This window comes from Mauremys mutica, chromosome 14 (genome assembly GCF_020497125.1).
Source record: "Mauremys mutica isolate MM-2020 ecotype Southern chromosome 14, ASM2049712v1, whole genome shotgun sequence".
Classification (NCBI taxonomy): domain Eukaryota; kingdom Metazoa; phylum Chordata; order Testudines; family Geoemydidae; genus Mauremys; species Mauremys mutica.
In genome coordinates, this window is record NC_059085.1 from 37,242,910 (window position 1) to 37,263,147 (window position 20,238).

The 20,238-nt window shown below is 39.4% G+C and overlaps 1 protein-coding gene across 4 annotated transcripts in view; it reads left to right on the forward strand.

Moving 5' to 3' along the window:
* The window catches only part of CDH13 (cadherin 13), a 745,597-nt gene that overhangs the window by 201,213 nt on the left and 524,146 nt on the right, over nt 1–20,238 (forward strand). The window contains exon 1 of one of the 4 annotated variants that reach the window (XM_044987230.1): nt 4,582–4,603. The exons of the other annotated variants lie outside the window; for them this stretch is intronic. Within the exon in view, the coding sequence (XP_044843165.1) occupies nt 4,597–4,603 (7 nt within the window). The 5' untranslated portion in view covers nt 4,582–4,596. Of the gene's footprint in view, nt 1–4,581; nt 4,604–20,238 lie in introns of those variants that run through there. 4 annotated transcript variants of the gene reach the window in all.

The window sequence follows — 20,238 nt, forward strand, 5'->3', positions numbered from 1 at the left end:
AGTAAACATGCAGCAGAATGATTAAGCAGGGGTGAAGCTGAATGCACGAGATACAAATTAATTTTGCTATTGTTTATAAGCCGTACACAACACACAGTACAGAATGTTTAGCACTGGGGAAAATACTGAGCTATGTAGAAAATGTCAAAATGAGATATGGGAAATTAGCTGTTATTTAATAAGCTTTGGAAAGAAGCCATGGCTTGAATCAGTAAAATCATTAGCAAAGACAGTTCCTTACACCAGAGTGATGTATTCGAAGTTTGAAGAATGGCATTTGTTTTGCCACTGGGCTTCACAATCCACTCAAGAATCGACATGATGTTGTGGCCAAAGCAGACTGTCTTTTCATCTCTGTGTGTGTGTGTGTGTAAAGTATAGCCCCTGGCACAATGAAACTCTATTCTCAGTGGGATCTATGGGTGCTACCATAGTATGATTAAGAAAATGAAGGGTTAAAAGGGGCAGTATCTTTCTGCAAACTGATATTGCTGATGCAATTTTGCAATTTAACAGTAATATTTTGCACTTATGCAGGGCCTGATCCAAAGGCTATTTAGATCAGTGGAAAGACTCCTGATAGTCATAGACTTGGGATTTGAGACATAGTGGCTTTCATCAAAGGAGATCAGAGGATTTACAAGGAGAGTAAGAATTATCCTCATTTTATGGAGGCACAGACATGCAAGTTAACAAACTGAGCCACTGGCAGAGGTGGGAATGGAACCCAGGTGTCCTGAATTTTACCCTTCTGAAACAATCAAACAAAAGCAGCATGCCTTTTTTTAACAATGATGATTAAAACAGACATATCCTGGTAAGGCCACAGAGAAGCAAAGCTGCAAAGGCTATTTAAAAATATCATCTTATGGCATCTAATTAAATGGCAAAATTATTTTGTGTGTTATTGCATAGTTAATGCTGTGTTGAGAAGTTTGAGAAGTGCACTGAACATAGTTATCATCTAATCTTTTACAAAAGAAGGATGATATAGCTCCTTTGATACTGCAAATTAGCAAAGAAAATCCTCATAAGATATAGCTCAAGGATCTATGTATAATTTTGTGTTTGAATATTATGGTAAAAAAATTGCATGGCAAAAAACAATAAAAATACAGAAGAAAAGTGAAATTAATTCTCCAACAACAAGGTGACATTCCATATTTAGAGTTTTGTAAACATAACATTAATCAAGGAAAATGTGCAGCAAAATACTAAACAGTTATGGGCCCTAATTCAGAGAAATATACTTAGCAAAATATATCTAGCTTCCATACTTCAAAAGCCAGTGCAAAGCCGCAAAACCTGTTGGAAAATCAATTTTCTGCAGCGTCAGTGGCTTGCACAGACTTCCATGATTAAAAAAAAAAATTCTTTGTAAGTTTAACTGATTTATTGCTGGCCCTCTGTGCTGCAAAAGCATTCAAGTTGATCTTCCAAAGTGCTATTGAAATAATCATGGAAAAGCTCAATGCCCCTAGAGAGAATGGCGTCAGGCAACTCTGGAGGCACGTTTTCCTTGGGGTACCTTTACACATAAATCCTGCCTTCTGCTGCAATGGTGGGCAAGGCAGAAGAGGTATAAGCAGGATCTTTACCCCCACTCCGCGGAAAACAATTTGGGTAATTCGACCATGCACTGGGCAATGTGGCTAGCTAAACCTCTGGACCACACACCATATTGCCGCAGGTTTGTATCCTAATGCAAAGGAAAGGAGGTAGGAAGAATAGTAAGAAGCCAACAGAGCTCCAGGAACTCTCTCATGACCTGAAAATCTAAAAGGAGCCCTTAAAAAAGTAGAAACATGGATGAATTGCTAAAGAGGAGTACAAACGAATAGCACAAGCATGTAGGGACAACATCAGAAAGACAAAGGCACAAAATGAGTTCCACCTAGCAAGAGACAGAAAATGCAATAGGAAGAGGTTCTATAAATACATTAGGAGCATAAGAAAGACAAAGGAAATTATAGGTCCTATACTTAGCGAGGAAGGAGCGCTAATAACCGGTGATATCAAGAAAGCTAAGGTGTTTAATGCCTATTTTGTTTCAGTCTTCACTAAAAAAGTTTATGGTGAACAGATACTCAATACAATTAATATTAACAACAAGAGGGAAGGAATGCAAGTCAAAATACACAAGGAACAGGTTAAAGAATATGTAGATTAGTTGGATGTATTCAAGTCGGCAGGGTCTGATGAAATTCATCCTACGGTACTTAAGGAACTAGCTGAAGCAATCCTGAAACTGTTAGCAATTATTCTTGAGAACTCCTAGAGGATGGGTGAGGTCCTAGAGGATTGGAGAAGGGCAAACATAGTACCTGTCTTTAAAATTGGAAACATAGAGGCCCCAGGAAATTATAGACTAGTCGGTCTAATTTTGTTCCAGTGTCTTTCCAGGTTTAAAATTATTAAACATTTTGTAAGCACTGGGATGATAAGAGTTATAAGGAATAGCCAGCATGCATTTGTCAAGAACAAATCATACCAAACTCACTAAATTTGATTCTTTGACAGGATTACTGGTCTAGTGGAAGGAGTAGACATGATATACCTTGATTTTAGTAAGGCTTTTGACACAGTCCCATAGGACATTCTTATAAGCAAACTAGGGAAATGCTGACTAGATGAAATTACAATAAGGTAGGCGCACAACTGGCTGAAAGACCTTACTTGGAGGTAGTTAGCAATGCTTTGCTGTTAAACTGAGGATGCATATATAACAGGGTCAGTCCTGTGTCTGGTACTATTCAATATTTTCATTCATGACTTGGATAATGGAGTGGAGAGTATGCTTATAAGATTTTTGGATGACACCAAGATGGGAGGGGTTGCAAGCACTTTTGAGGAAAGGATTAGAATTCAAAAGGACCTTGACAAACTGGAGAATTGGTCTGAAATCAACAAGATTAAATTCAATAAAGATAATGCAAAGAACTTCGCTTAAGAAGGAAAAGTTCAATGTACAACTACAAAACAGGGAATAACTGGCTAAGCGGTAGTACTGCTGAAAAGGATCTGGGGGTTAAAAAGGATCACACATTGAACATTAGTCAACAATGTGGTGTAATTGTGAAAAAAGACTAATATCAATCTGGGGTGTATTAACAGGAGTGCCATATGTAACACCTAGGAGGTAATTGTCCCGCTTTGACTTGTCACTGGTGCAGACTCTGTCATGCATGTACTGTGTCCAGCTCTGGGTGCCACACTTCAGGAAAGTTGGGACAAACTGGAGAGCGTCCAGAAGAGAGCATCAAAAATGATGAAAGGTTTAGAAAACCTGACCTATGGGGGAAGTTAAACTAGGCATATTTAGTTTTGAGAAAAGAAGACTGGGGGTGGGGGGGGGAAACTGTTAAGTCTTCAAATATATGAAGGCCTGTTATAAAGGGATCAATTTTTCCCCACGTCCACTGGAGGTAAGAGCAACGGGCTTAATCTCTGCAGCCAGGGAGTTTTAGGGTAGATATTAAGAAAAAACACTCTGAGTATCGGGTAGTTAAGCTGTGGAATAGGCTTCCAAGGGGGGTTGTGGTATCCCCATCATTAGTGGCTTTTAAGAACAGGTTAGAGAAACACCGGTCAGGGATGGTCTAGGTTTACTTGCTCCTGCCCCAATGTAGGGGCTTGGATTTGTTTGCTCAAAGTCCCTTCCTGCCTTACATTTCTGTGATTCTGTATGTCTGGTTCCCCAACTCATTAGCATATCTAGAAAGGCTCCCATTGACTTCAGTGGTTGTTGGATTAGGTGCACATATTGAACCTGCTTAGAGGAGTGATAAAATGTGCAACCCATTACTTAGAGACTCTGTACTAGCAGGATTCCGGGGGGGATTCATGAAGATATCTCTGCTCTCCTTTGTTCTGACCAGGGCAGGATTGTGCCCAGTGTCAGCAGTGAAGCAGTTAATAGCAGGGGAGTCTTTATTTTTTTTCATATAAATCAATAAATGTCTTCCATAGTAACATACACTAATGTAGTTTTAGGTAAATCTGAGGATTAAACTGATGCGTCTCTGACAGCATTTTATCTCTGTGCCATTGTAGTTAGCAAACATGCATTAGTTACAAAACCTTAATTCAAGAAATAAACAATGTAGCGCCTGTATTTCATGTGATGGTGCTTTTTTATTTGGAAGTTTTCAATTGAGCACCTTTTCCATTACTGGCAGAGCTTATTGCTTTGATTAAAGAGGGACGTGTTACTTACAGCAAGAAATGTGGTTTTGCTGGTTTAGAAACATTATTTAACCTTGTGAAGCGAAGTCGGGATTCCTAATGCAAAATGCATTATGGCTAGAGTCAGGCAATTCCATCTCCATAAGTCTTTTTTCCAAGAAAGCTCAGCCCAATAGTGTCCTGAAAAATTCTTGGAGAGGTACATTATTGTAAGTTTGAGAGAATGTTGAGCTGAAATATTGAAGAACTTCTTGTGTCCTCTTTGTCTATGGTCTAGATCTCACTCATTCAGCCACTTCTGATGCCCTATGAAAGTGAAGTCATATTGTACTGATACAGCTGAAAGGAGAATCTAACTTCCGGAGCACACTGAATTGCCACATTCGGTGTGAAAGAATCTAAAAATAGACCATGCCAGGTGAGGTTTCTCGCAAATCTGCTACAGGGTCTAGGTTCTCAGAAAGCTTCACAGATATTTTGAGGGAACCTGGGCCGAGATTTGGATGACACCCAGGAGTTTGTCACTTGAGGTTGTAGCTGTTTGGTTTGACTGAATTCCACTTTTTCAGGTGAACCTGTGACACATGCAATAAAACCAAGGAGACTCCATGAGAAATGGGACCAAACAACAACAAAAAAGACCACCTTAAATTAGCTGAACTTTGCATCAACTTTAATAATGAATTGTGGCACTTGCCTCCACTTCTTTAACTTGAACCCTCTCTTGGTGGGTAGAGAATGGTTGAGGTTACTTCTCTTGGTAGCTACAGTGTTAATTACATTTCTGCTGAGAATAACTTATATACTGAGGATTAGAAAACCCAATCTCTCTTGCCTGGTGAATTTTTTCGCCTTTCCTTGTGTGACAAAATTCATCTTCTTGTAATCTCCTAAACCTGAACATTATTCAGTTCCCATAAAGGTTGCATTTTAAATCAGTTGCTTTTGTTCAATCAGCAGAAGTTTAGCTTTCATTGGAAATGTTTCTTGCAGCTGCATAAATAGTGGGCAGGTTTTCCAAGAATGTTCAGTTGCATTGAAAAAGAATGTCAGACTATTGTTTTTCTATTTTGTGCATTTTGAGTGGTTGGTCTTTTCTAGTGTGACTAGGATATTTTAAGCTGTTGAGCTCAAACATTCACTGAGGCCTATATCAGTGTAGTTACATTAGGAGAGTTTTGTGCATATAGATGCAGGATATACCAGCAATAAGAGTGCTTTTTGTCAATATAGCCTATACTGACTCCCTGAGGAAAATAAGGTATACCAGCAAAAACCATTTTATGCTGATTTAAACTGTCTATGCTAGGGCTTTTGCCACATGGAGATGTCGTCATAAAAAAAATCATGCCCCATGTAAAATGTTCTAGTGTGGATCTGGCCTGAAAGTGAATTTTGAATTGTATACTTGCTAGTAACATTTGAAATGCACTCTAGGTTGCCAAACTGCTTCCAGTCAGGAGCAGAACTAAAACCCCATATAATTGACAGAGCCAGTGTTTAAATTTCAATATTCACAACCAAATTTCAGTTATTCAAGTAGGAGGAAACATTGACAGAAATGCATGAATAATTTACATCTAAAAATTTAGCAATCTGCTTGCGAATAGAAAAATACTTGGCAAAACCCAATAAATGATTCATTTCAAGTCATTTTCTCAGCTCTGAAGTTTACTAAGAAGTATATTTTTTGTCACTTTTAGTTAAATGCTGATGGGGGAGATAATTATTGAATAGCAGAGAGTTGCCTGGGTATTAGAAAAACAACAATGTGAATCTGAGACACAAGTTGTTTTATGTCCGTGTATGAAAGGGTCTTAACATTTGTCATGCGGCAACTTAAATTAAAAAATGTGTAGCTTTAATGAGAAATGTTATGTATAATGGTGAGTGATACATAATTAATTCAAAGTTGGTGCATTGGGCAAAGCTTTAAGATTTAAAGAGAAATTCTCAGTTTCCAACTGTGCCTTTGAGGAATGTGATATCCTTTTTAATAAGAAGGGGGGAAATTACACAGTATCAGTACTTTTTATGTTCCACTTCATACAGTTAGAAGCAGCAAAGAATCCTGTGGCACCTTATAGACTAACAGACGTTTTGCAGCATGAGCTTTCGTGGGTATTCACGCTCATGCTGCAAAACGTCTGTTAGTCTATAAGGTGCCACAGGATTCTTTGCTGCTTCTACAGAACCAGACTAACACGGCTACCCCTCTGATACTTCATACAGTTAGCAGGTCAGCCTGAAACTGTAACTGTTGTAAATTGTATATGTGGACTACATGATACTACAGTATTTCAAAGACAAAAACAAAATAGTTTTACCTATTGGAATGTTGGTACTTTTTAAACAAAGCACCATTGTTTTTATACTCTCGATAATTCTTTCATCTCATCACCATGGTTTATTAAAGATGAATCATTAAAAGGGCCTGATTCTGATGGCACTTATACTAATTAGACCCCTATGTAATGTTACTGGGGTTGCTCCTGTTTTACACTGGTGTAATTGTGATCAGGCTCAGACACCATTAAAGCTGATCCTGTTTCAAAAACTTCGCAAAGAAAAACACACTTTCATGGATTAAAAAAAATAAATAGCCATAAGTAGGAGGACACCAGCATTTTCCGTTATTTTCTGGAACTGCAGCTGCCTCGGAGGAGTGCCAAACTGAGAGAGTGGTCTGGCAACAATGGCTTTTCCATGGAATATCTTAAAACATCTCTTGAACAATCAATGCTGGAAAAAAGTCCACCAACTTTCTGTTTATAGAAAACTTTTTTCCTTTGCATGCATGGATGATTAATTCCATACTGGTCCTAAATAATTCTGTGTGTTCGAGAAAAATGTTTCAAACTACAACTCTGTAAACAAACAAACAACAAAAAATCCAAAGCACTTCAGTGGATTTTAATCCTTAGCTTATTTTATATAGTTTAACATATTTGGAGCATAATTGTAAAATACAGAAGTAATGATAAGATGTCCACATTCTAGATTTGGTGGCTCACATTGGCAACTGTGTACTTGAAGTGGCCTTTTCTGATTTTTAAGAGCCAATCTGAGCATCCAAATGTGGGTTTTTTGACACCTTATGACTACTCCTTATGTGCTTTCTATGGCACTATCTGCATTCCATAGTTCAGGGCATCCATCTTTTAAAGAAGGCATATGACTTTTCAGTAGTAGTAGCCAAAAAGTTTTCTAAACTGATACTGGACAAGGTCCCTCACCAAAGGCTCTTAAGCAAAGTAAGCATTCATGGGATAAGAAAAGTTCTTCTCATGGATCAGTAACTGTTTAAAAGACAGGAAATAAAGGGTATAAATGGACAACTCTCCATTTGGAGAGAAATAATAGTGGTGCCCCGCACTGGCGTATGCTGGGAGCAGTGCTGTTCAATATATTCATAAATCTAGAAAAAGGGATAAACATATTTTGAGGTGGCAAAATATGCAGATGATACAAAATTACTCAAGAGAGTTAAGTCCAAAGCGGACTGCAAAGAGTTACACAGGTATCTGGCAAAACTGGGTGACTGGGCAACGAAATGGCAGATGAAATTCAATGTTAAGTGCAAAGTAATGCACAGTGGAAAACATAATCCCAACTATACATACAAAAGGATGGGGTCTAAATTAGCTGTTGTCACTCGTTGTGAATCGTTCTCTGAAAACATCAGCTCAATGTGCAGTGACAGTCAAAAAAGCCAACAGAATGTTAGGAACCATTAGGAAAGGGATAGACAATAGACAGAAAATATCATCATGCCTCTATATAAATACATTTTATGCCCACATCTTGAATACTGCATCCAGATCTGGTCACCCCATGTGAAAAAATATATATTGGAATTGGAAAAGGTACCAAGAAGGGCAAGAAAAATTATTAGGGGTAGGGAACAGCTTCCATTTGAGGAGAGATTAAGGAGACTGGAATTTTTCAGTGTGGAAGAGACACCTAAGGGGGAATATGATAGAGGTCTATAAAATCTTGACTGGTGTGGAGAAAGTGAATAAAGAAGTGTTATTTACCGCTTCACGTAACACAAGAACTAGGAGTCACCCAATAAAATGAATAGACAGCAGGTTGAAAACAAACAGGAAGTACTTCTTCACACAATGCAAAGACAACCTGTGGTACTCTTTGCCAGAGGATGTTGTGAAGGTCAAAACTATAACAAGGTTCAAAAAAGAACTAGATAGGTTCATGGAGGATATGTCCATCAATGTCTATTATCCAGGATGGGCAGGGACCATGCTCTGAGTGTCCCTAACCTCTGTTTGCCAGAAGCACTGAGTGGACAGTAGGAGTTGGATCACTTGACCTGTTTTGTTCATTCCCTCTGAAGTGTCTGGCATTGGCCACTGTTTTTAAGCCAGGATACTGAGCTAGATGGACCATTGGTCTGACCCAGTATGGCTGTTCTTCTTCTGAAATCATTTCTGTGCAAAATTGTTAAACTTTTTTTGTAAAATAACTTCTGTCCAAACAGACCATGTACTAACTTTAACATGTCTGTGTATGGGGTACTGATTTAGAACATGACACCAGGGCCAGCTCCAGACCCCAGCGCGCCAAGCAGGCGCGTGGGGCGGCATTGTCCGGGCAGGGCGGCATTTGGCTCCGGCGGACCTTCCGCAGTCATGCCTGCGGGAGGTCCACCGGAGCCTGGGACGAGCGGACCTGCCGTAGGCATGACTGCGGAGGGTCCCCTCTTCCCGCGGCTCCACTTGAGCTCCCGCAGGCATGACTGCGGCGGGCGTGCTGGTCGCGCGGCTCGGACGGAGCTCCCGCAGGCATGGCTGCGGATGCTCCACCGGAGCTGCGAACCAGCGCACCCGCCGCAGACACTTCTGCCCCGGCTGCGGGACAGGGGAAGGGCGGCTCACCGTGCCGCCCTGCTTGGGGCGCCGTAATTTATAGAGCCGCCCCTGCATGACACTCATGTTACTTGTGATGTAAGGCAGCCAAGCCCAATGGTCATGATCAGGACAGGACATTAGACTGGAGGCAGGATGCCTGGGTTCTGTTCCTGGCTCTCTACCACTGACTTGTTATGTGATCTTGAGTAAACCATTGAAACTCCCAGTACGTCAAGTCAGGATAACAATATTCACCCTTCTTTGTAAGTGTTTTGATCTATGGATGGAAAAATGCCACATAAGCTTTTAATAATAACAATAATCCATTGTCTTTATTGGAACCAAGATATCTTGAAGTGGAAACTTAATGCAGTAACACACACCAGTACCTAAAACCCACTATCAAGTTGATTTAATTTAATGTAATATCGAAGAATTGCTTAAAAAAAGAAATAATGAAGAAAGATAGGGAATCTCCCCCTGGAAGAGCAAGTGTGAAAGTAAAATGGAATTCTAGTTATTATTCTCTCTTCTGTTATGCTGGCCTTATTGAGAGGAGTGGGAAGGAGCCCTGGAAAAGGCCACTAAAGACTAATGGAACAGTGTCCTGGTGATTAGAGCAACAGTAATTTTCCCCCTATGTAACATCCATGGATGGGGTAGAAGTGAACAAGGATAATGGAGGAGTCAGTGGTAGCATGGAACATAACATAAACTGGCAAACCTAATAGAGGAATGAGGTCTTGAAGAACAGAGGAAATTGGATTCCTAGTGTCTGGCTGTATATTTGCAAGATATGGGCCAGATTTTCCTACAGATCTCTAGCTTAAACTGGAATTAGCAGGCCCACCACTGCCATTTCTGTAAGACCACCATTCCCATCTTACTTAAGGAGCTGATGGGGCTGGAATACAGCTAGAGAACCCCACAGAACCTAGTAGGCCTTCAGTGGAGCTACAGTGATTTACGCCAGCTGAGGATTTGGCCCTATAAATATATTTTTCCCTTTGTGTGATTATTTTTCCCCTCCCTCCACTCTCCTCCTTAAGGTGAACGATCTGGACCAGATTCATCTCCAGGGAAACTCCAATTAAATTAATGGGCCTACAACAGGGATGCATTGCAGTCCTTTTTTGTTTAGTCTCCAGATATGTATGGAATATTCTTAATAATGAGGTTCAAGGAGCAGATGTCTTAGCACTGATGAGTAATATTTTGTCTCTTTTAAAATAATGAGACATTCTAGTCTAAAAGGTCTATGCTGCTTATGCTTATATATAGAGAGAGATCTATCTATCATCTATCTTCTCTCTTCTCATCTATCTAACCGGCAATGGAGTAATGAGCACTGGCCAGCGTGCTGCCATGTTGCATTAATTTTAGACAAAAATAGGAATTGTCCATGAGGTACTTATGCAAAATGGTTTTTTTTTTAAGGAGAATTATCTGGCAATCTTTTTGGATGGATGCTGTGCCATTTGAAAACTAATTTTATGTTTAGTTTCTACTAGTCGATATGAGTTCTAGTCTGCCGTTAAACACTTTCAGTGAATAATTAGATCTCGTTGTGATGTGTAAGACAGTATACTGAGAGTCAGACTTGTTTGATTGGAACCAGCACTGAAGTTGTAGTGTGAAAACCACATTGGTTTCCAGGTCTATGTGGCTGTTGTCATGTATTCAGTCCCATCTTCTATACCTTGCTTTTATATGCATTGTATAATGATTCAGTTTTCCTTGGCAGGCATAAGAAAGTGCAGAGCATTTCTGTATTGTCATCTCCTTAGGACTGCTGTCAGCTTTTGAGCTTGACTCATCTGTTGATGGGTGAACTCCAGTTCTATGCTTTAGGATAAACTGGGAAATTATAGCCTACCAAAGCACTCAACAACGTTTTAATTATCTGTAGGCATCATTGCAACTTTAACTTGCCAATCAGCAAGAGTAAGAGAGTTTACAATTTCTTGCACAGAGCCAGGCAGGACATCTTTGATCACCTTTCTATTTTCAAACCTCTAGTCATCTAACATGCATGCTGTTTTACTCTTTTCCACGCACCCCTCCAAAAAAAAAAGTGAGAATGATGTAATTATTTATTTATGGCTCAGACTGATCCCAAGAAGGGACTACAAAGTTGCTAAGAGGCCATGTATATAAATATATTATACCGTGTCATTTGAAAACAGTCACATGGTAAATCTGTTTATCCTTTTTAGCCAGTAGCAAAGTGCAACACACATGAGATCTACAAATATACAGTGGCCTGTCAATTTATGGTGCCATAAGAGACTGCTGCTTTGGAAAGGGACATGAGCTGGGAAAATGTACAGATTTTGTGATTTAGACTTTATAATAGGTTTATAATTGAGAAAAGTAAAGTCTGATTATCTTCTCGTTAAACTTCTTAAGCACGATAATCATGATGATTGTTCTAAGATGGGGAAAAAAGAGAATATTATTCAGACGGTTACTCTGATTAGGGTTCTATAGTCTAATGCCCTAACTAAGGTCAGGTAGTAGCTCAAATCTATATTGATAATCCCCAGAACAGCATGATTACAATATTTATAGCTAATGGTGTCTATAATGAATCTAAGGGTTAGTGAGAAGTCCCAATTTTACATCTGTATGACTTGGAATGCAGGAAGGATAGCAGATGTTATGCTAAAATAAATAAGTTAAATGAAGTCTCAGTGGAAATAGCTTTACCATTGGACCACTGAGGATAATTTTGGGGTTGATAATAATTTCAAGTGTAGCAGCTAAAGCACTACATGGGAGTTACACATGAGTGTGGATTACTGTAGAATTTATTTATCCTTCAAAGAGTATTTAGCTGTGCAATAACATTGTACTTACATCTTGACTGCCATGTCACTGAATGGTAATTATTGCCCAATGCGCCAGGATCTTGTGTATCCTGTATCCAATGTGACCCTCAAACGAGAAGAAAGGGGGAAAAAAGCCAGAGGCAAACTGTGAAAAGCTTTTAAATAAAAAGTTGCTTGCAAAAGAAATTCTGGAGCCCTTAGATGGTCCACAATACAGAGACTGCTTTTTCATTTTAAAAGCATTCATTTTATACAAGAATTGATTCCAAGATGCACAATTTGGAACTCGAGCCAAACTTTCCAAAAAATGTTTGTGGGTATTCAGATCTGGGGTTTTGGCTCAGGCCAATCTTTATAATATCTTCATATAGGGCCTTGTATTTAATACCACAAGTGCTTACTTCTGGCCAATAGGACCACAGCTAGTTGAAAGAGACTGCAGGTCCTGGTCATGATGTGCCTGATTAAAGCCTACTGAAATCAATGGAAAGACTTGGAATGAAAGACTCCCATCAACTTCAGCTGGCTTTGGTTTCAGCGATGGGAGTTGTCATTGCATGCTTTGTGTTAAATGAAATTGCATGCAATCCCATTCTGCTTTCAGAGACAAGTAGATATCTGAATGACACTGCTAATGATCACAACTTGCTAAAAGCTTGGATAGGTTGTGTGTGTCAAGTAATTAATTTAAGGTTTTATTTTAATGTTGCTTGTTTAACTGGAAGCCTCAGTCATAGCAAATCCAGCTGTTTAACAGTAAAAATTACAAAGGTTATTTAATCTGAACCTTGACTGTGACTTCTGTGCTACCGTGTCTACTTAGACACATTACTTTCTCATTCATAAATGAGGGGTGGGGGACTTTATTGGTCTGACAGTCTTTCTGTATGTTACATGTACAAAGAAATATTTCAGGCTTTTTCTAAATGGTCTTGATTGAAACAACTTACTTGCCCCCAAGGCAGTTGTTTAGTGGAAGATGCCAAAGCTTGTCTTTATGTGAAGTATTAAGGGCTATGCTTGATGTGAACAGTAACTGCTTTGGGAATGGTTGTGTACTGAAAGATTACATGATGTGGCTTTAATTATATTGTTCTCAGCAGTGCCACTTGTCTGATCTTAGTATGAGAGTCAATATTCAAATGAAGGTTATTCAGTTTTGTAACCATTAGTCAGGCTCTGATATTGTCTAAACAAGATAACAGTTAAACAGGTTTAAAATCCAACAGTTTTAAGAGGCTTGGAGAGGAGGCATTACTTGCGATCTCCAAAATGTTTTGCCCTTTGGTAGACTGTAATTAAGTGGTTGCTTTTCCCCAGTTTAGGGAGTGATTTGTATGTCTGTGACATAAAATTGATGGGATCCTCAAATGAAGCAAAACATAGAATTAGCGACAAACTGCGCAGTGTTGAAATTAAAAGTTGTTTGCTAAACGTATTTTGGAGCCCTTAGATTGTCTCTGATATAAAGAATGTCTTTTAATTGTAATTGTATTTTTAAAGATGCAAGGGCATTTATATTCTAAGGAAAATATTACATAGTGGACTTATTACTCACTTTAATTTCCTCTAATGTGTATAGCCAATGCATCATTCTCTGTCTCCAAAACAAGCTCATACCACTCAACAGCACGTTGGAAATATGTGCTGGTATCACTTACACTGAAGGTGGGAAGAGACAAAAGATTTATTTCTGGTGATGCCTTTTAAGGTAAATTTACTGCACTTCAAGCAAAGAGTTTTCCATTATCTTATTTTATTTTTTTGCATTTCCTGGCATATACCAGCTAATAATTTTGCTTCTTGTTGAGGTGGCAAGGTTGGAGCCAGGCATATGCATTCCTCTGTTGTATTATCAGACACATAAATAACTAAGTCTCTGGCTTTGGCTTCTTGTCTTAATGTTTTCTTGTGGTGAGAGAGAATATGGCATCCAATTTTCCCTTCTCTTTTTGAAAAAGTTCGATGTCTGAAGGTGTTGGGGGTAGGGAATGACTGTACTGACAGTGGTATGAGATGAAAGTTCTAGGTGGATAGTTTCATGTAATGGGAAAATCTCTCTCTCTCTCTCTCTCTCTCTCTCTCTCTTTCCCGGCCTCCCATCACTGTAACGTTTACTCTCTCTCAGGTGGAAGTCAAACACAACTCCCAGGATGGTCCATGTACAAGACAGGAGTGCTGTAAGAGCAGATCCATAGTCCACTGCCTTAGAGATCAAGTGTTTCATCTCTATCATATAGGCAGCTTCTATGGACAATAGTCTTGATCTCCTTTCTAGTGACGCAGGGTCCAGCCAAGCAGAAATGTGCTCAACTTTTGGTTAGCAAACTCCTCACTTGCTTATCTGTAAACTGGGCTCTCACATCATTTCATTTAAGGTTTGTTTGAAATTAGACTTTAAGTCAAGTCCGTTTTTTTTTTTTTAAAAAGAGGACTAACGGAAATGTCTGCCATTTAAAAAAGAAAAAGCAACAACCTTATGACAGAGCACATTAAGAAATGACAGATCACTGTAATTATAACAAACAGACCTTGAAGACAAACCGTTTTAATTGTGAACTTGAGGGAGGGGGAAAAAAAACCCCTATGACCTGCAACTAATTGCCTGGTTAAATGAAAACCCTTCCTAAATTAATTTGTTACTTGAAGACACTTAAAATAAAATACAGGCGTGAACCATTTTTTTTTTGTGTTTTTGGGCTCTAGCCATTTCTTGAGTGATTGCTTGTCTTTATTTTTTGATAACTACAGACAACTTATTTACATAGTTAAGCCCCTTGAGACACTGGTTTCTTCTGTCAAATGTAACTGAACAGATTAGTTTCTAATAAATCACAGATATAAAGAGTAGTCTTGAATAATTTTTAGGTTGACATCCACACTGAGAGAGAAATTCAGCACCAAGAATCCTACTCCAAATCTTTTATTCTGTTCTATTTCATGGCATACGGAGAAGTAAGATTAAAAAAATATGAAATACACTTGCTGGAAGGTTGCAACATAACACTACTTGGATTTCTTAAAATTCAGAGTAACATACCCAAACCAAAAAACAGACAAAGCAAGCTGCTCTAAAACAGAGAGGCTCAACTCACCCCATCTTACCCTAGGCTGGCTGGCTGCTGACTGACTCTGATGCTTCAATTCCCTACCAAGCCTTCTATTCTGAAAATTTGAAGTTAGATCACAAATTTAAAACTGTTTTCAATGCAGCGCAGATTCATTATTCAGCCCCTATTCTACTTGTCTCTGAAACTATCCCTCCACCCAATGCATTCAAATAGGAATTGTTTCACGACTAAAGGTGTTGGCCTGTCTTACATAGGTATTGCAGCTTGTGTGTGTGTGTGTATAAAATCACTGTTCTGAAGTTTTTTGGAGTTATTTGCAACAATACCACATGATAAATACATTTTAAATTCCCTTGATTCAGTCAGTTTGTGGCTTAGATTTAGCATATTAACATTTAAAAATATATTTTTATGGTATGTTCTATGAGGGTCACATAAACCCATAAGGAAAAAATATTGACCATTTGCATTTCAACGGCATATACTTCCACTGGAAACAAGAGTTTAAAAATATATATATATAAAAAAAAAATCCTTTCCTTGACACTGCTTTAGGTTCTTGGGTCACTTGAATAATTCAGGTTGTAATCCACATTAATGGGGAAATCTCTTGCTCTTCCACTGACATGAGGGTTCCAATGTAATTCAACATAATATCAATGCAGGTGTCTTCTACATTTCCAGTCACATAACCATTCTTTTTAAATTGTACTGTATGTTGTATACAAAAGATCAATGGCCATGACAAAATGTCATTGAAAGTTCCTAACATACTTCTACTGACATCACATTTTCGTTGGAATTGTATCTGATGTCCAGGAGTTACAATGCCACCTCCTATCATCAGTTAATTTTTAGTGTTGATATCGGGTGTTAAGGGATCTTGCCTTATTTCTAGAAGTTTGCTAATGATAAAAGGGGCAGGACACAAGGAGCAAATAAACAGAGGCAAGTTTCTGTTGCTATGCGGGGAGCCTGCTCTAGAGAACAGAAACCCATGGCAGGGGCTTGGAGGCGGGGACTCCGGAGTCTTAGCAGCTATTAGGTAGGAAAGGGCTGAGCCATTATCTCTTCAGTCAGAAGTGGTTAGGAAGTAGAAACGCAGCTGTTATGCTAAGAGACAGTTAGGGTCAAGATCTCTCCTAGCGCTTCAGCAAGTCTGTGTGTCTGTGACTTGTGGTATTGAGGGCTGGAATCAGAGACCACGTAAAGCAGAGCTCTTGCAGGCACCATAAGCACAGTATGATCACTGAATTCTACATGTCTGAGAGAGACAAGCTGGTTGGTCAGCTCCCCAGGGAGTCAGTCAAAAGATGGGTAACAGCTGTCTATTGCTAGAGAGAAGGCCTTGTTTGAACTTCAGGCCTGGGCTTGGACTCCCCACCAAACTAATGCCCCGGAGCTGCTATTGGGGGAAGGCTCAGGGGAAGGGAGAGGATTCCTGTTGCTTGTCCGAGGAAAGAGCAGAGATCTAAACTGAGTCATCTTTGTTGCTTTGCTGCTCTTGCCCTGAGCTGCAATAGCAGCTGCCTCCCACACCCAGGCCCTGGCTCCAGAATGTACCATCTGGCCTGTTGCCATCTTCCCAGTTGTTTGTCCCGTGTCCTCGCCCAGCTCCATTCTTTAGTGCTTACTAGACTTGGTGGGTTGTGGTGTTCTATGAATCATTACAAACTAAAATAAGAGCTCTCAATAGCATTTGCTGCTGTTCCCTTTTCTCTGCTTAGCTAACAGGGCTCAGGTTACCCACCCTGCCTGTATTGCTGAATTCTTTGAGCAGGGCTGGATTCTTTTCACAGCAACGGGTTCCGTGCCAGCTGGGAGTTTATTAGCAGTCGCTTTCTGTGTGTAGCTGCTGCTTCCCCATCTCTCATCATCAGACTCCCTCCACCACCACCTCCCCCCCACCCCGATCCAACTGAACTCTGAAAGAGAGATCGAGCCCTGTTATGATTAAAACGTGAGCTAAAATTAACTGTTGGACTGAATGAATAAACCAAAAGGCTAAAATCCTGGTCTCTCTGAAGTCAGAGGCAAAACTCCCATTGACTTCAATGGGCTAAGATTGCATCCACAGAATGAGACTTAACTCTTCCAGGGCTGTTAAAGTTGGAAGAATGCTATAGAACCCAATGCTGATAACACCCACACTTAAATACTTCAGATTTTTTTAGTTGACTAGTACATTGACCCATAGCCTTTCCCTTCAAAGTATGAAATTGTTCGGCTGACTTGGACTCAGGAGCGCAATACAATGTGAATTGAAGTGACTTTTGTGAAAATAAATCTTAAGAAACTGGGTATGTTATGCATTGCAGGTGTGAATATTTCACTCTTGCACCGATGGACAGAAATACACTATTTCTGTATAAAAAGAACTATCCCTGGGTTCTGATTAAAAAAAGTTCTCTTAAACAGAAAGTACAGATGGGTTGTAGCTGCTTTTCAGGCTTAATTTTATTTATTTAGCCTTCAGCTATACCACTACAGGCAGTGATCTTGCCATTAATGAGTCAGTCCCCTAGCATGGTGTTGGAGGTGCTTGTCTTTCAGAGGAGATGCAAAACTGGGATTCCAAAACGTTTGGATATTAAAGATGGCGATTATTTACATGAGAAAGCATGTGAGCTTCTGGTCTGCTGGCCATATTCCAGTTGATAATTACTTTCTGCCTGCCTAAATTTTCCCCTGTAGTTTCAATCAGATATAGTATCCTTCAATCTCTATCATAAACTGTTGCTGGGTACCCTGAACCAGCTGTTATGTTCCACCAAAGAGGCAGACCCTCTCCAGTGATTGTGTGAAGTGATGCCTTCATAAATTGTTTACAAGGATCTTTTTCTAAATATAAGTTCTTACCCATATTAAGTATGTCTGTTTAAATGGCTACTTATCATAATTATATGTATGCATGCAGTTGCAGAATATGCACATATATGTTGTACTTTCATTTCTTTCTTTTAAAGGTCTAAAATAGTTCTCAAGCAATTTTAGACAAATGATAAACAGGCAGGCTCAGAACAGTGGGTCCCATACTTCAGCTCAAAGCAAATTGAAGCATTTGAGTGTTAAAACCTTGAAAATGGGGCTTTGAAATAGAAATGTCTCAGCATAACGAACTTCAGGATGTAAGAACTGTGCTGCAGTTTGTGTTTTCTCAGTGTACCACTTACAGGAAGGATCCAGGAGTTAAACATTTCCTGTTTTAATACTGGATTCATTAAAACATCTGTGGTTCATTATCAATATCACACTTGTGTGAAAGCCTCACATATGTTACCCATCATAATTGTGGGGTGGGTGGATAGGAAGAAAGGAGCTTGGAAAAGAGTCCCACAAACCTGAGATTTCTTGTTCTGATCTATAAAAAGTAACATTGCCAGTCACATCTTCAGTTCCCTATCATTACAGTAATGGGCTTGGGATCCCACGCAAGATACCTCCATTTGCCAAAGTTGCCTCTGATGATGGAAGGCTATGATTAAAACCACACACATACACGCTCTCACTCTCTGATCAATTTAGTTAGTTAGTGGGCATATATATTATACCAAATACATATGGTGAAAAGATTTCTTAAAAATAAATGCTGGAGAGCCTAATGCTGAGAAATGAACTGAGAGAGAGAAGTGACATACATGTTGTTTTTCATTGGGAGATGGTTGGCAGTGCTTCCACTCAGCTCTCCCAGATTTTTGGAGACTATTTCATACCATATGGCATATTAAACACAATAAACATGTTCACTTGGCAGTGGGGGCATGACAAGGAACATCAGAAGCCTTATGTAGGCATCAATAAATGAATAACTTTACCTTCATGTAAATAAAAGTTAGGTCGTTATATTTTAATTCCCTGATAACTTCTTATCTGGACACAGCCATTTATAATAATGACTGGTATGTGATTTCCAGCAGTGTAGATTGTAGGGTAGTTGAATGATGATGATTGACTATTATTTGTATTGCAATAGCGCCTCTGATCCTGAGTCATGGACCGCTGTGCAAGGTGGTATACAAAGAGAACAAAAAAAGATGGTCTTTGCTCTAAGGCATTTTAAAATTTAATTTGATTAAACGTCTTAAGCACTAACTGAAAGTTACTCCTGTGAACTTTAAAATAAAAGTTCAAGTGTGAGAGTTCCCTTTTAAGCAGGTTACTATTTATTTGATCTGTTAAATCCCTGCTATATAGTATGCATGTCTGTTATGTGAGAGCAGTTGCACTGCGTCTTTTGTTCTTATTTCTTGTAACATTCACCATGTGTCTCATCTGTCTGTTTTTATCACCCATTTCATCATATCATCTGAACACCTAAATTTCAGATAAGGGCCAAATTCTCTTCGGCTGTAAATGGACTATTAGAGATTTGGTCCAATGACTAAATCATTCCTCCCATGCCAACCCAACCCCTCCAACAACCTTCTTTGACTAAAACGTGCACTATCCTGCAGACATACTTTGATTTTAGGTTATTCATAGGCATCTTTTTCACTTGGACTTTTTTTAGGGCCAAATTAGAAGAAAAAATTGAGAAGAGTAGATTCTTCTAATTGCACATTGACAGTAATCTGTTGCAAGCATGAGGAATGTCCCATTTCTAGGAAAATCCAACCTTATTCCTTGCAGTTTGATGGTACTTGTAATGCAGATAACGACCAAACAGAAACCTCAGCCTGAGTTTTCCACCCAGGTATGGTTGTTCCTAAGGCTCTGTCTCATACACAAGTTTGCTTTGTTCTTGAGAGACAGAGACTGTAGACCCTTTAATATCCTATCTGGATCTAGCTGAATCAGCCTTTGAGTATGACTCAGCAGTAATTGTGTGCCATTTCTCTTTCTCTTTCTTAACTAAGGCCCAAATTCATGGACCGAATATGCAGCCTGGGCCAGGGAAAGGAATCCTTACCATAAAGCTGTGGAGCAGCTGAAGGACTCTTCCATGGAGAGTGCACTAGCTGACGTAGCTTGCTGTAACCCAGTATCCCCCGATTTCCTGCCTACCCTTCATGCCTGCACAATAGAATACCCTCTGTCCTGGGTCCCCTATGATATGAGCGCAGAACTGGTGGCGCAGAACTCTTTTTTTTTTTTTTTTTTTTTGCAAGACCCAAAACCAAATTCCCACCCTTCCTTTGTATAGAGAAATCACAATGATTCAGGATTTGCCCCCGAAATTCAGATTTACCATACTTGTCTTCAACTCTCTTTACAGTTTTGCTCAACCTACTTCTCTATCACTGCTGGGCCTTTATATTCCTTCATATTATGTTCACATGGCTC